Genomic DNA, 14,870 nt, shown 5'->3' with positions numbered 1-14,870 from the left:
CACCAGAAGAGAAAATAGGTGTTTTTTTTTAATCTTTTGTGTTTTCAGTTCATTTTTTAAAAAATCTTCTCCTCTAGCTTTGTTATGTCTTAATTTTTTTCTTTTGTATTTTAATCCTTTGAATAAAATTGGGGGGAGGGAAAGAAAGGGGGGGTGCTTTCCCCATCCTTTTTTGCGGGGGGCAGGGAAATTGGTGTGAGGGAACAGATCAGCCCTTCCTGAGGCAGATGGGCGAGCGGGCACTGGCTGGCACAGAGGTGGCACAGATGCTGCTTTGCACCTAAAATTGTCTTTGAGGTCCAGGGGGAAAAATAAGGTGGGGGGCCTCTCTTACCAGCAATCCCCCTTGGCCTGACCTTCAGTTGGAGCCCCCCCCCCGGTTTCCTGCGTTGTCTGATGCCCAGCTAAATGCCCAGGCTGCCATCTCACGAAGACATCTAAAAAATCCTCATCCCTGGCAAAACATGAAAGCATGGAGATTGCCAAGGGGGGGGCGAATGACTTGTGGAGGGGGGGGTGATCAGCCAGGCAAGAAGTGGGGGGAGAGGGTTGTATGGATATAGGGGCATTTTTGGCCAAGCCTTAGGATGGCTCGGCTCCAAGGAGACCCTAATAGGGGCCTGATTTGATGCTGGGTGGGGGCTCTGCTCCTCCTGGATTGAACCGACCCCAGCTGGCGGCAGCTCCTGGTTGGGGTGGGGGTGGGGAGAGCCCCCAAATTAAAACGGGGTCTTTCCAGGAAGACTCTCTGAATTCCCCCCACGGAGCCCCTTCTGAAAATTACCTGGGTGCCCTGTTTGGAGGGGGGGGGAAGGATCTGAATCAGGACTTTAATAGGCAGTCCCTGACTTGCGACTCCTTGTTTAGTGACCGCTTGAAGCCACCCTGCCACTGAAAAGAGCGAGGGAGAGGAGGAAAGAATAGAACAGTGTTTCTCAACCTTGGCAACTTGAAGATGTCCGGACTTCAACTCCCAGAATTCCCCAGCCAGCATTCGCTGGCTGGGGAATTCTGGGAGTTGAAGTCGGGACATCTTCAAGTTACCAAGGTTGAGAAACACTGTCCTAACCACTGCTGGGGAATTCTGGGAGTTGAAGTCCGGACATCTTCAAGTTGCCAAGGTTGAGAAACACTGGAATAAAGAAATATGGAGGGTGCGGGACAGTTTTTCCCACAGCCGCTGCATCCTCCTTGGGGGGGGGGGTCACGTGATAGAAATTGGGGCGTTTGGCATCTGGCAGGGCCTTATACGACCGTTCAGCATCCCAGGGTCAGGTGATTCCCCCCCCTCCTTCTGCGACCTTCTGACAGCCAGAAGCCAGGTTTGCTTAATAACGGTGCTACTCACTTAACAACTTCAGGAACTTTGTAAAATGGGGCGGAACTCCCCCGTCCCGCTTAGCAAACAAATATTCTTGTGGTCGGAAGTTGAGGAAGTGGCAGCTGCATTCATGCCCAAGGGGGGAGAGGCCGAGAAAAGACCCCCCCCGTGTGAAAGTCCCAGCCTCCTGACTCCCGGGAGGAGGCCGAGGCCGAAGCAGAGATTTTTTGGGGGGAGGGGAGGGAAGGAACCCCCCACAAATGGCACCAAACTCTCCTGCTGGTGCCCGGCTGCCCCCCCTCCAAGCCCGGAAGTTGACAGCTGGCACAGTTTACCCTGCAATACCCCCGAGGGGGGGGGCGTTATATACAGTTTCACAAAGTTTATTTACAAACACCGCGGGGGAGGGGGCACGTGTGTGTGTGTGGGGGGGGATGGGGTGGCAGGGATCTGGACCCCCCCCTATTGGGCTTGAACAGCATCTCCTAAGTTGGAAAGAAGCGATGTGGGGAGGGGGCGACAGCCTCTCCCTCGTCTGGTGGGCTCCAGCCACATTCACGGCCAGCATTCTCGGGGGTGCAGCCCCCCCCGTCTTTGAAGTGGGAGGGGGGACAGAGGCTGGGGAAGGTTCTGACAAGACAACTAGGCAGGGGGGTGGAGCTACCTGGGGGGGTAGGGGGGGCTTCGGCCCCACATCCTTCCCTCCCACCAGCAGCGTGGGAGAATTCCGCCTGCAAATTCCCGCAGCCTCTTCTGACGCAGCTGCGGTGGGGCAGGAAACGTCAGTGGTCCAGGTGGGCCCCTTCCCATCCCCCCATGCTCGCTCTGAGCCCCCCACCCCCTTGGCCCAGTTGAGGCATCAGGAACGAAGTCCCAGCATCCCTTTGCGGAGACTCCAGAGCCCATCATCCTGCTGCGAGGAGCAAGGCAGCCCCGCCTGTCCTCTGCCCAAAGTCTTGGGGTGCTGGCCAAACTTCTGCTTCCCGCCGTGCTTTGGTTCGAGGGCCCCCCCCCGCACGCCAGCTACGGGGCCCCCCAAGCAGGGAGACGAAGCACCGTCTCCCCCATCCGTGACGACTCTCGGCCTCCGCCGTAAGGAGCTCTCCTTGGGGCAGCCACAGGAGTGTGGCCCCGGGACCCTCAGGATGGACCCCCATCCGCCGACTACTTCTTCCCCGCCGGGGGGCCCTCTTCAGGAGGGAGGGGCTCAGGCTCCCAGAGGAGGAATTCGTGAAGGAGGGTGTTGACCGTCTCTGGACACTCCAGCATCACCATGTGGCTCCCTTCGTCGATCACCTTCAGAAGGCCAGCAGCAGGATCTGGGGGGGTGGGGGCGAAAAGAGGGGTGGGGGGGTCAGGTTGGCTCTTGGGAGGGAGGGGGGGTTCAGTAGGCCCTCCAGCTGTGTGTGTGGGGCGCCTCGCCCTCTGCTCTCTAGCTGCACTTGGCATCCGGCATTCTGCCTTGAACTGCCGAGGACAACATCAATGCTTGTGTGTGTGTGTGTGTGTGTGTTTCACATGCACCGTTGTGCAAACTAGAAGCAGTGCCCCCCTTGCCTTGCCTGCAACCCTCCCCCAGAGGAGAGGCAGCTGGTGCCCCCACCTGAGGCTGGCATGGGCCCCTCTACATTTCTGAGCCGATACAGCTTTTCTGACCCACAACTGGAAGTGACCAAGATGGCAACCTGCCCCCCTCCCTCCCTTCCCCCCTCCCTCCCTTCCCCCCTCCCTCCAGTGAGACCTTGACTGGGGAGGGGGGGGAGATGGGGGAGGGCCGTTGTGCTTCCCACAGGGACTGTGCCGACTGGACAGACTCCGCCTCCACCAAAATGGCACCCAGACACCCCCCCCCCCAAGGGCACCACTGGGCAATCCTGGGTGCAATCTGGCTTCTTTGCAAGCCCCTCCCTCTCTCCTAGGCCCCTCCCTGATTTTCGCCCAGCAAATCTTGCTGCATCTGGGCCCCCTGCCCCCCACTTCCTGGGCATCTCAGCCAAGCAGCCCCCCCCCAGGGCACCAAAGGAGACCCTCCCCGTTGAGAAGCCTGGGGGAAATCCATCGAGAGGCTCCCTGGGGCCAAAGTGAGGGAGTGGAGGGGGGATTGGGAGGCTCCCCCCCCCCAGCCGTACCTCTGCCATGCGCTGGTCTCCTCCACGGGCACGAACTTGTCGTGCATGCCATGCACCAGCAAGACGGGCACGGTCAGCTCGGCGTGGTAGACCTCGTCCCCCTCCGGCCAGTACTGCCCACTCATCATGGCCCTCAGGACGAAGGAGGAGACGTTGAAGGCGTTGCCCTCCTTCAGCAGCTGCTTCTCCTTGGCACCCTGGCGGGCAAAGCCGGCTCTGCCGGGGAGAAGGGCATGGGATCAGCATGGTGGGCCGGGGAGGGGGGAGGCCAGACCCTCACCTTTAGGGCTGGGCCAAGGGAGAAGCAGGACCCCCAGGAGGAGAGGGTTGGTTCAAGGCAGCCGGAGCCCCCAAACAGACGGGCAGAGCCCGGGAAGGTCAGGGGGGGAGAGATGCCAGGGGAGTCATCGTGGTCCAAGGGGCTACCTTTCCCCCTATCCCCCCCCCCCCAGAAGCTCGCTTGCAGACGCTCCAGGCCAGGCAGGGCAAGTGGGGGCCGGGGAACGAGGGCTGCTGTCCTCACCACCACCGGAGCAGCCACAGAGGCCCGGTGGGCAGCCCAGTCGTGCCAGGGGAGGCTCCCCGTGTCCCCCTCCTTCCCCCCACCCCACCCCAAGAGGCTCACTTGAGGAAGCTCCAGGCCAGGCAGGGCGAGAGGCAGCGCAGGACGCAGGGGGGCATGTTGAAGATGGAGCAGAGGCTGGGCTCCAGGGCGGTGGGGCCCCCTCCGTTCACCATAATCACTTTGTGCACAAGCTCCGGGTATTCGTGCGCCAGGAAGGTGCAGAAGGAGACCCTGAGGCGGGGGGACACACGTGGGGAGGGGGGGCAATGAGACGCCGTGAAAGGGGGGGGCCTCTCCGTCCCTCGTAGGGAAGCAGAGACCCTCCGTGTTCAGAGGCAGCCTACGCAGGGAGTCCTCCACCGACAGCAGTCCATATAGTGACCGTTTGAGATTACAAACGGGGCACTTTCCCACATGTATGGCCGATGCAATGCCCCCCCCCAGTCACGTGGTTACAATTGGGGGGCTGTTGCAGGGTCCCGGAAGGCCTTTTGGCAACCCCCCTGAGGAGCAAAATCAATGGGGGCAGCCAGAATCGCTTGACCACTGGGGTGATTTTCAGTTAGCAGCAAAAGAAACCCACTGAACAACCAGAGCATGGGACTTCATCAGTTCTGGCTCTGGCCATAAGTCAAGGACTCTCTGCCTGCCGGAGACCCCAGGGGACCCTCCCCGGCCCTCTTTCCCCCTCACCCGTAGGAGTGTCCGATCAGGACGTTCCGTTTCTTGGCGTATCGCTTGAAGACGCTGCGCAGGTCCTCCGCCAGGGCGTAGAAGGTGTAGGCGGCTGCGATCTGCGGGGCGGAGCTGGCCCCGTGGCCGGCCAGGTCGGGGGCCACCACCTCGTAGCCAGCTGGGTGAAGAAGTCCAGCTGCTCCTTCCAGATGTCGGAAGAGCCGCCCACGCCGTGGATGAAGAAGAGCACCAGGTCCCGGTGGCTGCCCTTGCAGCTGCCGATGTGCTGGGCGCAGTCGATGTGCACCACCCGCTTGGGCTTCGGCCGGCGGCGTTTGAGGGCCAGGGGGGTCCCTGCAGCTGGGTTGGCCTCCGAGGCCTCCGAGGCCTCCTGGGGGACCTTCTGCGGGCCCTCCGGCTGCCCCGCCTGGGCAAGGTTCTCAATGACCAGCTGGCCGTTGCGGTAGAGGGCGATGCGGCGCTTGAAGTGGACGGCGCCCGTCTGCGGGGGCTCTTCTCCGTGCCGGGGGGCCGGGTGGGGGCCACGTGCTTCACCCGCAGGACCCGCCCGGGCTTCACCTCCACAAAGCTGTAGCCGTCGCTGGACTCCACGGGCTCCAGGCGCCTGCTTGCAAGGCATGCCTTGCCCAGCAGGCAGCACAGGAGCCCGTCGGCAATGCTGGTCAACATGGTGGCTGCGGGGCTTCTGGGGAAAGAAGGGGCCAGGCGGGCCTTGGTCAGGAGGAGACCCACCATCCAGACCTTCCGCACGGCCCTTAAGACCTGGCTCTCCCAGCAGGCCTGGGGATAAGTTCTTAAATTACCCGCCCGAGTGTTGACTGTTGAATGCAAGTTGGTGTTTTATTACTTATCTTGTTTACTCACTGTCTGTCTTTTATTATTGCACCCCCTTCCCGTGATTGTAAGCCGCCCTGAGTCCCTCAGGGAGAAGGGCGGCCTATAAATCTTAATAAATGTCTAAATGTCTAAAATGACCCACCAGGGCCCTGGCAGGGCTGTTTGTGCCAGGCAGACAGAAGGGCCAGCGAGGGAGGCAGGACTTGGGGGTGGCCCTTGGTGCTCTCTGAGCCTGGCAGTTTTCTTCCAGACGTTTCGTGACCCAGCTAGGTCACCTCATCAGGACTAGGAGGGGTGGCTTGTGGAGAGAAGGAAGAGGCTTAGGGGAAGGATAATGAAAGGTCTGGAAGAAAACAATCAGGATAGAGAGCACCAAGGACCCCACAGTCCTCCTCTTCCTCTTCTTCCTCCTCCTCCTCTTCCTCTTCCTCCTCCTCCTCCTCCTCTTCTTCTTCCTCCTCCTCCTCCTCCTTCCTCCTCTTCCTCCTCCTCCTCTTCTTCTTCCTCCTCCTCCTCCTCCTTCCTCCTCTTCCTCCTCCTCCTCTTCTTCCTCCTCCTCTTCCTCTTCCTCCTCCTCCTTCTCTTCCTCCTCCTCCTCCTCCTCCTCCTCCTCCTCCTCCTCCTCCTCCTCCTCCTCCTCCTCCTCCTCCTCCTCCTCCCTTTCTAGCACTGAGGATGTTACCTAGTTGGGTAAAGTGGTCATAAGTCTCTTTTTCTAGTGAGGTTTAACTTCAAACAGTCCTAAAGGAATGGATGTAAATTGAGGAGGACCCGCATCTCCCAAATGCTCCGAGGGGCCGTGAGGGAGAGAAAAGAGAGACCCTCCCAGAGGCCGGAATGACTTTGGGGTCTCCAAAATGACTCAACTCAGAAAGATGGCCAGATCTTGGCCTATGGACCTCCCTCTCTTTCTCTCTCTCCATTCTCTCTCTCTCTCTTTCTGACTTTATTTCCCTCTTTCTCTTCCATTAACTCCCCTCTCTTTCTCCTTTCTTTCTTCTCCTCTTTCTTTCTTTCTTTCTTTCATTCATTCATCCTTTCTTTCTTTCCTTCTTCCTCTTTCTTTCCTTCTTTCTCTCTCGCTGTCTCTCTCTCTCCATTCTCTCCCTCTTTCTGTCTCTCTCTCCCCCCTCTCTCTTTCTCCATTCTCTCTTTCTCTCTTTCTTTTTCTCTCTCTCCATTTGCCCCCCTCCCTCTTTCTCCTTCCTTCCTTCCTTCCTTCCTTCCTTCCTTCCTTCCTTCCTTTCTTTCTTTCTTTCTTTCTCTCTCTCTCTCTCCCCATTCTCTTTCTCTTCCTCCCCCTTCATCTCCCCCCCTCCTGCCCCTTTTTAAATCTAAAAATACTGAGACTGTGGCCTGAGGGAATTGGGCATGGGGTGGGTGGAGAAGAGGGGGGCTGCTGGAGCCTCCTCCCCCCCAGCAGTCCCTACTTCCTGACCCTTCCCAATTGAGGCTTCCTGTGTCCAGCAGCAGGAAGGCGGAGTTTGAGCAGTAGGGGGAGGGGGAACCTCTCTTTCTGCCAGGTGGGGGACACGACTCCTGTCACAATGCCCCTGGGGACACAGGTGGGCCAGACCCAGGCGTGGCACGACAAAACCGCGCTACGCAAAATAGCGGAGATTAAATCGCGTCACTAAAGTCGCGACGTCATCATCGCGCGTCATCACCGCGGGGACAACAGCGCGGTGACAGAAGGGCGTTCTACATGCTTCGTTCTTTGCCTCCAAAGGTAGCCCTCCTCCTCCAGCTGACAGCGGCAGCGGGCACGGGGCAAAGCGGGCTGCCCAGCAGTAGCAGCCCGCGGGAAGGGTCCAGCTCAGCCGCGGAGGGCAGCAGGAAGCCCGCGGGGGGGCCGAGCAGGGCCGCCGACGCTGGCGGCGGAGGAGGACGCAGCAGCGGCAGCGGCTGAGGCTCTCCCGGGGCCGGCGAAGCGGGCTTGCCCGGCAGAGGCAGGCCGCCCTCTTCTTCCTCAACAACATCTCCTTGGATGGGCGGCCGCCGCCACCGGGCAAGCCCGCTTCGCCGGCCCCGGGAGAGCCTCAGCTGCCGCCGCCGTCCGCCCTGCCTCTTCCTCCGGGGGAGGCGCCGGCGGCGAAGGCCGCCCGTCCAAGGAGATGTTGTTGAGGAAGAAGAGGGCAGCCTGCCTCCGCCGGGCAAGCCCGCTTCGCCGGCCCGGTAGAGCCTCAGCCGCCGCCGCTGCCGCGTCCTCCTCCGCTTCCTGATGCCCCCCGCGGCTGTGCTGGACCCTTCCCGCGGGCTGCTGCTGCTGGGCAGCCCGCTTTGCCCCGTGCCCGCTGCCGCTGTCAGCTGGAGGAGGGGGCTACCTTTGGAGGCAAAGAACGAAGCATGTAGAACGCCCTTCTGTCACCGCGCTGTTGTCGCGGCGGTAGGGTCGTTTTTTTATTAGCGCTTCGGACGCCGCGGATTTGCCTCCGCACTTATGTCGGCGCGGATAAGGGCATCGCGGTTTTGTGGTGGAACCGACCCAGGCTGGGCCATCGGAGGGGGAGTCATCAGCATGGAGCTTCTGCTGGATGTCAAGAAGCCCGCACCCCCCACCCCCAGGACACCTGCAGCCCCAGGATGGACTTCCGGATTTTCCCTTTAAATCCACTCCTGGTTCTCCTACTTCAATCACGGAATTTGTCACACAGTTAAGATAACCAGGAGATCTTTGCCAACGGATTGCAAATCATCCATCCGTCAGTCAGTCCCAATCTCCTCCTCACTGGAGTCTTAGCACCCCTTTGTAAAGCCTTAGTAAGGCCACGCCTGGAATCCTGCACCCAGTTTTGGTCACCACATTACAAAAAAGATGTTGAGACTCCAGAAAAAGAGCAACTAAGACGTTTAAAGGCTCGGAGGCTAAAACAGACAACGGACGGTTGAAGGAACCGGGCCTGGTTGGTCCAGTGAAGAGAAGGACCAGGGGAGACAGGAGAGCATCTTCCAATATTTGAAGGGCTGCCACAGAGAGGAGGAAGGGGGTCACGCTCTTCTCCAAAGCCCCCGAAGGCCAGAGAAGGAAGAATGGATGGAAACTGACCAAGGAGAGAGATTCAACCTGGAAATAAGGAGGGATTTCCTGAAAGGGAGAACCATCAACCCATGGAAGAGAAGCTGTGGGAGCTTCATCACTGGAGGCTTTCAAGAAGAGACAGGACAGCCATCTGCCAGAAATGGGTTAGGGTCTCCTGTTTGAGTTGGGCTAGATGACCTCCAAGCTCCCTTCCAACATAAGAGTAATCTGTAAGTCAGGCCAGCAGGATCTCCTTTGGCAGGCCGGCTGAGCCCCCCCCCCCATGCTGAGCCCCCCAGGGCTGCCTCCAGCCCTCCTGGAAGCTCCTGATTTAATTAGCAGGCCATTAATCTAATTGTTGCCCGCAGGAGGAAACTTGCCAGCCAAGGCACAAGAGGAGAGAGAGACAAGGAGGCTCTTTGGGAAAAAAGGAACAGGGTCCAGGCGGTCCTCGCTTACAGCCGTTTGTTTAGGGACAATTCGAAGTTACAACGGCACTGAACAAGGTGGCTTATGACCGTTTCCCACACTTATGAGACCATTGCAGCATCCCTGTGGACACAGGATCAAAACTGAGATGATGGGCAACAGACTCCTCCAGACCGCCCGGGGGACCCACACCTCAGGTGTCTCCAAGGGGACAAACCTCCGAGCCCACCACCCTCAATTCCCAGGGAGCCCCCAGACCCCCCCAGACCCCTTCCTCTGAGGTATAGGAGGGAGGGAGTCCTCCGGGATTGGGAGGCCTATAAATCTAACAAATTGAATTGAATTGAATTGTGGTTGGTTTGGCTCTTACACGCCCGTGTGCATCTGTTTTGCGCCCTGCATTTTCTCAGGTGTGAAAGAGGCAGCCGTTTTGTGAGCGTGGCAGATTGCAACGCTGTGAAAAAGACCAGAAAAACCAGAGCCGGTTTCCATGCCAACAGGACGAAGCCTTGAAAAAGCACCAGGACGGGGGCAGAGAGGACCGAACCGGGGGGGGGGGGGTGTTTGGCATTGCTGGGGCTCATAAAAGCAGATGGGAACTGTAGTCCTTTGGAGACGTGCGCTCCAACGAGTGGGCCCCCGCCTTGCCTCCCTCCAGTCTCCAAGTCAGCCGGGAGGCTGGGGGTGTGAGAGAGGGACCTTGAGAGAGGGAAGGCCTTCAAATGTTTTTTTTCCAGGGACCGTCACTGAAGGAGGCAAGCAGGTTCCTGCAAGTTCCTAGACCTCTTGAAACACAGAAGTAGCCTGCAAGGTTAATCTTTGAGTCGCTCAAGAGTAACCGGGCAGCTGATAGCTTCTCCCACCTCTCCGGGGCTGTGGAGGCCGTGGGGCACAGAAGGAACATTTCCCCAGCCTTTCAGGCAGAAGCGGAGAATCAGGATATCACCTGAAGGGTTGGTGCCTCTTTGTAAGGCCCTGGAGGGGCTGGGGCTTCCCTCCTCTCCATCCAGAGGCCTCTGCCCTTCCGTCCCTTGGAACCCAGCCCTCTCCGAGAAGAAGGAAAGATTGGAGAAATATTGAAAAAGGCAGAATATTATATTTCCCTGGGTGAGAAAGGGAGAAACATGCTCTTGGGAAGCAGCCCCCCACCTTCCTTAATAGCCCCCAGCAGATGTCAGCACTTGAGAAATAAAGAGAAGGCTAGCGCTATTCATAAGCAAATATCCCTCGCCCACGATCCAACAAAGGTAGGATTAGCCCTCAGCCAAAATAGGAATTGCCCAGCAAGCATCAGCCAAACTTCAACCGAGCTTAGCTCAGACAAACTCTTAGGATCTGCACAGCCAGTAGAGGCTGACAACAGCCAGTAGAAGACATGTTCTTGCGCAGGAACAGGAAGCTCAGGGGCAAAGCCCAAGAGAAAGTATAAATAGACTCCCCCCCCGCCACTCTCAACTCCATGTGGTCAGCTGCACCGGAGCCCATGTGGTTCTGCTTCATCCATAAATGGACCCTCTTCCCCAATCGGCCTCCAGTGACTTTCTCCTGTCTGGAGAACTGGACCAGATGGACCTACTGTATTTTTCGGAGTATAAGACGCACCTTTTTCTCCCAAAAAAGAGGGTGAAATCTGGATGCGTCTTATACACTGAATTCAGCATTTTGGGCCATTCCCCCCCCCCCAGTCCCCAGGAGCACTCGACAGGCTTCCCAAGAGCCTCCCCAGGGCCTACGCATGCCCTGGGTTTTTTTGCAAAATAAAAGGGGGCATTTTTTGCTCATTTTTGCTTCCCCAACCCCCGGGAGCCCTTTGCAGGCCTCTCAAACTCTCTGCGTGGCCTATTTTTCACAAGAAAACAAGGCGTGCAGAGGGTTTGGGAGGCCTGCAGAGTGCAAAACCTTTTTAATTTACCTCTTCAAAATCTTATAGTCCGAAAAATGCTGTATTTCCTCTGACACCTTCAGCCTATCAAAGCCGACCGCAAGTCGAACCTTTGATCCCTCCAGCAGGTGCCACGCTGGGTGGGATTTCGTGGGAGGTGCCACGGAAGAGAATTCAGCCCTGGCAATAGGGCTGCCCGTTGCCTCTGCCACACACCCCCGTCCCCCCCATCTGGGGCACCTTCTGAATCCATTGGAGAACAGGACAGGCCCTCCCCAAGTGCAGGAGGCCATTGTTAACAGGAAACAGAAGAGGAAGAGGGGTGGTGGTGGTGAGGATGCTGGTAACCATGGAGACCAGGGCAGGCTTGGGTACCATTCTCTGTGACTGGAAGGAAGAAGTTGCCGATTGCGTAACCAGCCGGATGAGTCAGAAAGGGGGTGGGTTGCATAAGCCTCCCTCCCCATCCTTTTAGAAGGGGTGGGGGCTTCAGACCCCATAGAGGAAAAACCTAGAGGGGCCTTGGATGCTCTTTGAACCGGGAGGTTCTCTTGCAGATCTTCTGGGTCTCATTCAAGTGACCTCATCACTTGGACCACTTGGATCATGAAACATTGCAACAAAACAGAGAGCATTAAGGACCCTGCAATCCTCCTCCTCTCCACAACCCCTCCCTTCTAGCACTGAAGGCGTTACCTAGTTGGGTAATGAAACACCTGCAGAAAACCTGCCAAGCTGAGACAGCCCCAAATACTCACATCTGTCCTCTTCCTCCTCCTCCCACCCACTCCCTTCTAGCACTGAAGACGTTACCTAGCTGGATCCTGAAACATCTGCAAGAAAATAACCAAGCTCAGAGAGCACCGGGGACCCCGCAATTCAGCCCTGAGCCCCCCCAAGATTCTCCTGTCTTGGTACATAAGAGATTCGCCCTAATTCAAAAGCTTAAATGTCACCTCTGTCAGGCCCGCAGCCCTCTTTTTTTTTGGGGGGGGGTGTCTCTGGCCTGCCACACTTTCTATTACTCTACTATGCCTTTTTCTATGGTGGGAAAATGGGGAGGGGGGATTGTGCGGAGTTAGATGATATGTAGCCATAACAACATTCTTTCTAGAAAGCCAAGGTCATCCTTTGTCTCTGCACCTGACCGGAACTAGATGGGTAGAAATGCCAGCGTGGCAGTGGAAAATTGGACCATGGGATGGACTTGTGGGTGTGGGGGCAGGATCTTGAACTTTCAACTGGATGGGGAAAACCAGGAAGCTTTCAGATTTGGGTTTCCCCAGATGTGCCAACATGGCTCTCTTCATAAATTGGAACTTTGAAGAATCCTTTGCCTCCGACTCTGATTTAATTTTGGGCGCTATTTGGGACCCTGACAGAAGCCTTCTCTCAGTGACTCAAATGGCAACAGAGGCAGCCCCGTTTCCTCACCCCTCTCCAGGCCTGGAAGGGGGCTGGCAGCTGGGCCGCTTCCAGCTAGGATCCCCCCCCCTACAGATTTTACAAGAGAGTCCACTTTTCATCATTTCTCTCTCCCCTCCATCTTTTTCCAAGCAAGAAATAAAACTTGTGTCAGCAAAAGGAACCAGAACAGAAGCTGCAAGATCTGGGTCTCCCATGATGCTTTTCATCTTGGGGTGGGGGGTGGGGGGAGGAGATCAGCAATAACGATTTTGGGCTTCTTTCTTACCTCCCCCCCTTCTCTTCCTGACCCCTCAAAGATACTGATGGCAGTGAGCAAGTCTGCAGCTGTTTTACACACCTGCAAATATTCTTTTTTTTTTAAAAAAGAACTGTGGTTTGGGAACTGATTGTAACTTTTGCCATTTTGAGATGTGCTCTGGGCCAGAGTTAGGTTTTTCTGCAATGGAGCCATATCCAATTTCAGTTCAGAGGCCGAAGGAAGGGCAAGAAACTGCTTGCAATGCAGCCACCAGCTTTTTAACAGATGTTTTCAAAACATTTGGCTGCCCTGGGGAGGAGAGAAACGGCCTTCTCTGGTTTCATGAAACCGGTAATTAAGTGCCAATAGTCACCTGCATTGTTGTTATTGCAAAACAGAGGGATCTATTAGGGATCTATTAGGTGGAAGGAATCAGCAATTAATAAGTGCCACTTTATAAAAACTTCCGCAAAAAGACTCGGAATATGGCATCCAGTTTGGGTCACGCTGATATAAAAAGGAGGCTGAAACGCTGGAAAAAGGGCAGAGAAGAGAAACAAAGAGGAGGATTAGGGGACTGGAGGCTAAAACATACGATGAACAGTTGCAGAAATTGGACGTGGCTAGTCTAGGGACGTGGTGGCTCAGTGGCTGACGCTGAGCTTGTCGATCAGAAACGGTCGGCAGTTCAGCGGTTCGAACCCCTAGTGCCACGTAACGGAGGGAGCTCCCGTGACTTGTCCCAGCTTCTGCCAACCTAGCAGTTCGAAAGGACGTAAAAAATGCAAGTAGAAAAATAGGAACCACCTTTGGTGGGAAGGGAACAGCGTTCCGTGCGCCTTCGGCGTTGAGTCATGCCAACCACATGACCACAGAGACGTCTTGGGACAGCGCTGGCTCTTTGGGTTTGAAACGGAGATGAGCACCGCCCCCTAGAGTCGGGAACGACTAGCACAGATGTGCGAGGGGAACCTTTACTTTTAGTCTAGTGGAGAGAAGGACCAGGGGAGACAGGATAGAGTCTTCCAATATTTGAGGGGCTACCACAGAGAGGAGTTAGGGGGTCAAGCTGTTTTCCAAAGCACCTGAAGGGCAGACAAGGAAGAATGGATGGAAAGTGACCAAGGAGAGAGATTCAACTTAGAACTAAGGAGGAACTTTCTGACCGTGAGAGCCATCAACCCATGGAAGGGAAGTTGCCTTCGGAAGTTGTGGGAGCTTCATCCCTGGAGGCTTTCAAGAAGAGAACTCAACTGCCATCTTGGCAGAAATGGTGTAGGGTCTCCTGCCTGAGCAGGGGGTTGGACTAGAAGACCTTCTGGGTCCCCCCTTCCAGCTCTGATATTTGGATACAGTATATGATGTAAATATTGTGGGGCGCTTGGAGGGAGACTCAGAAATGCTGGGGGTGTAGGAAACTTTGAGGATGGAGAAGCTGCGGGGGGGCGGAGGGGAGCCTCACAACGCCTTGCCTCACAAGGGAAGATTTTATATCTATTTGTGGGGTCAACATTTTATATCTATTCGTGGGGTCAAGAATGGTATGACTGTTGTGTGTTTTTAAATTATGTATTGTTATGTTTCGTCTTTTTATTTTCTGTCTGTACCCCCTTCCCTGATTTGAATTGTGAGCCGCCCTGAGTTCCCTTCGGGGGGAAAAGGGTGGCATATAAATATAATCAAATCAAATCAACATTCTTCTGTGATTCGAAGCTGTTTGGGAAAGAATCTCCTGGCACTTCGAATGGGGAGCTCAGCTGCACCTTCGCTCCTAAGAGTGTAGAACCAGCTCACCCTTTTCCAGAACTGCTACTCAAGGGTCTGCCGTGAGATCCTCCTCTGAGGAAGCAACACGCAGCCCGAAGGCATTTTCGCGCAGGGAGACGTATCCTTGGGGTGGATGGGACCTTGCTCTCCCCGAAGCCTCTGGAAGCCCTTCCAAGAGCTGAATCCGGGAGCCGGATCGAAGCCTCTGCAATTACAGCTGGCTGATTGAATGCAGCCACCGCGAGTATCCCCAGGTATTGATTTTTTGGGGCTCAAAACGTTAAATAAATCATGCAGCTTTCCAACCACACGGAGAGTCGCGCAAGGCCGAATCCTCCTTGGATGGCTTGAAAGTCACACACCCCCTCAGCCCCCCCCCACATCCAAACCCCTTTGCAAGGTGGCTTTCGGCCAGGGCTGCCTTGCATCGGAGGCATCCCACCCGTCCTGGGGGGTCTTCCACACCTCCTGTCATCAGGGAGAAACACTCACCCTCTCAGCCCCTTAAGACAGTGTTTCTCAACTTTGGCAACTTGGAAGATGTCTGGACTTCAACTCC

General features: G+C 56.3%; 1 protein-coding gene across 1 annotated transcript; it reads right to left on the bottom strand.

The window, feature by feature from the left end:
• Positions 1–1,976: 1,976 nt before the first annotated feature.
• Positions 1,977–5,439, bottom strand: ABHD8 (abhydrolase domain containing 8). Its single transcript, XM_014054450.2, is given in 8 exon segments — positions 1,977–2,622; positions 2,625–2,640; positions 3,451–3,470; positions 3,473–3,666; positions 4,076–4,246; positions 4,709–4,868; positions 4,871–5,203; positions 5,206–5,439. Coding segments are annotated over 8 exon segments (1,206 nt in total). The 5' UTR covers positions 5,381–5,439; the 3' UTR covers positions 1,977–2,485.
• Between the last annotated feature and the right edge of the window lie 9,431 nt (positions 5,440–14,870).

Source organism: Thamnophis sirtalis, unplaced genomic scaffold, assembly GCF_051295495.1.
Source record: "Thamnophis sirtalis isolate CommonGarterSnake01/CBP01778 unplaced genomic scaffold, rThaSir2_p1.2 scaffold_1, whole genome shotgun sequence".
Taxonomy (NCBI): Eukaryota; Metazoa; Chordata; class Lepidosauria; order Squamata; family Natricidae; genus Thamnophis; species Thamnophis sirtalis.
This window is presented reverse-complemented; position numbering and strand designations above follow the sequence as displayed.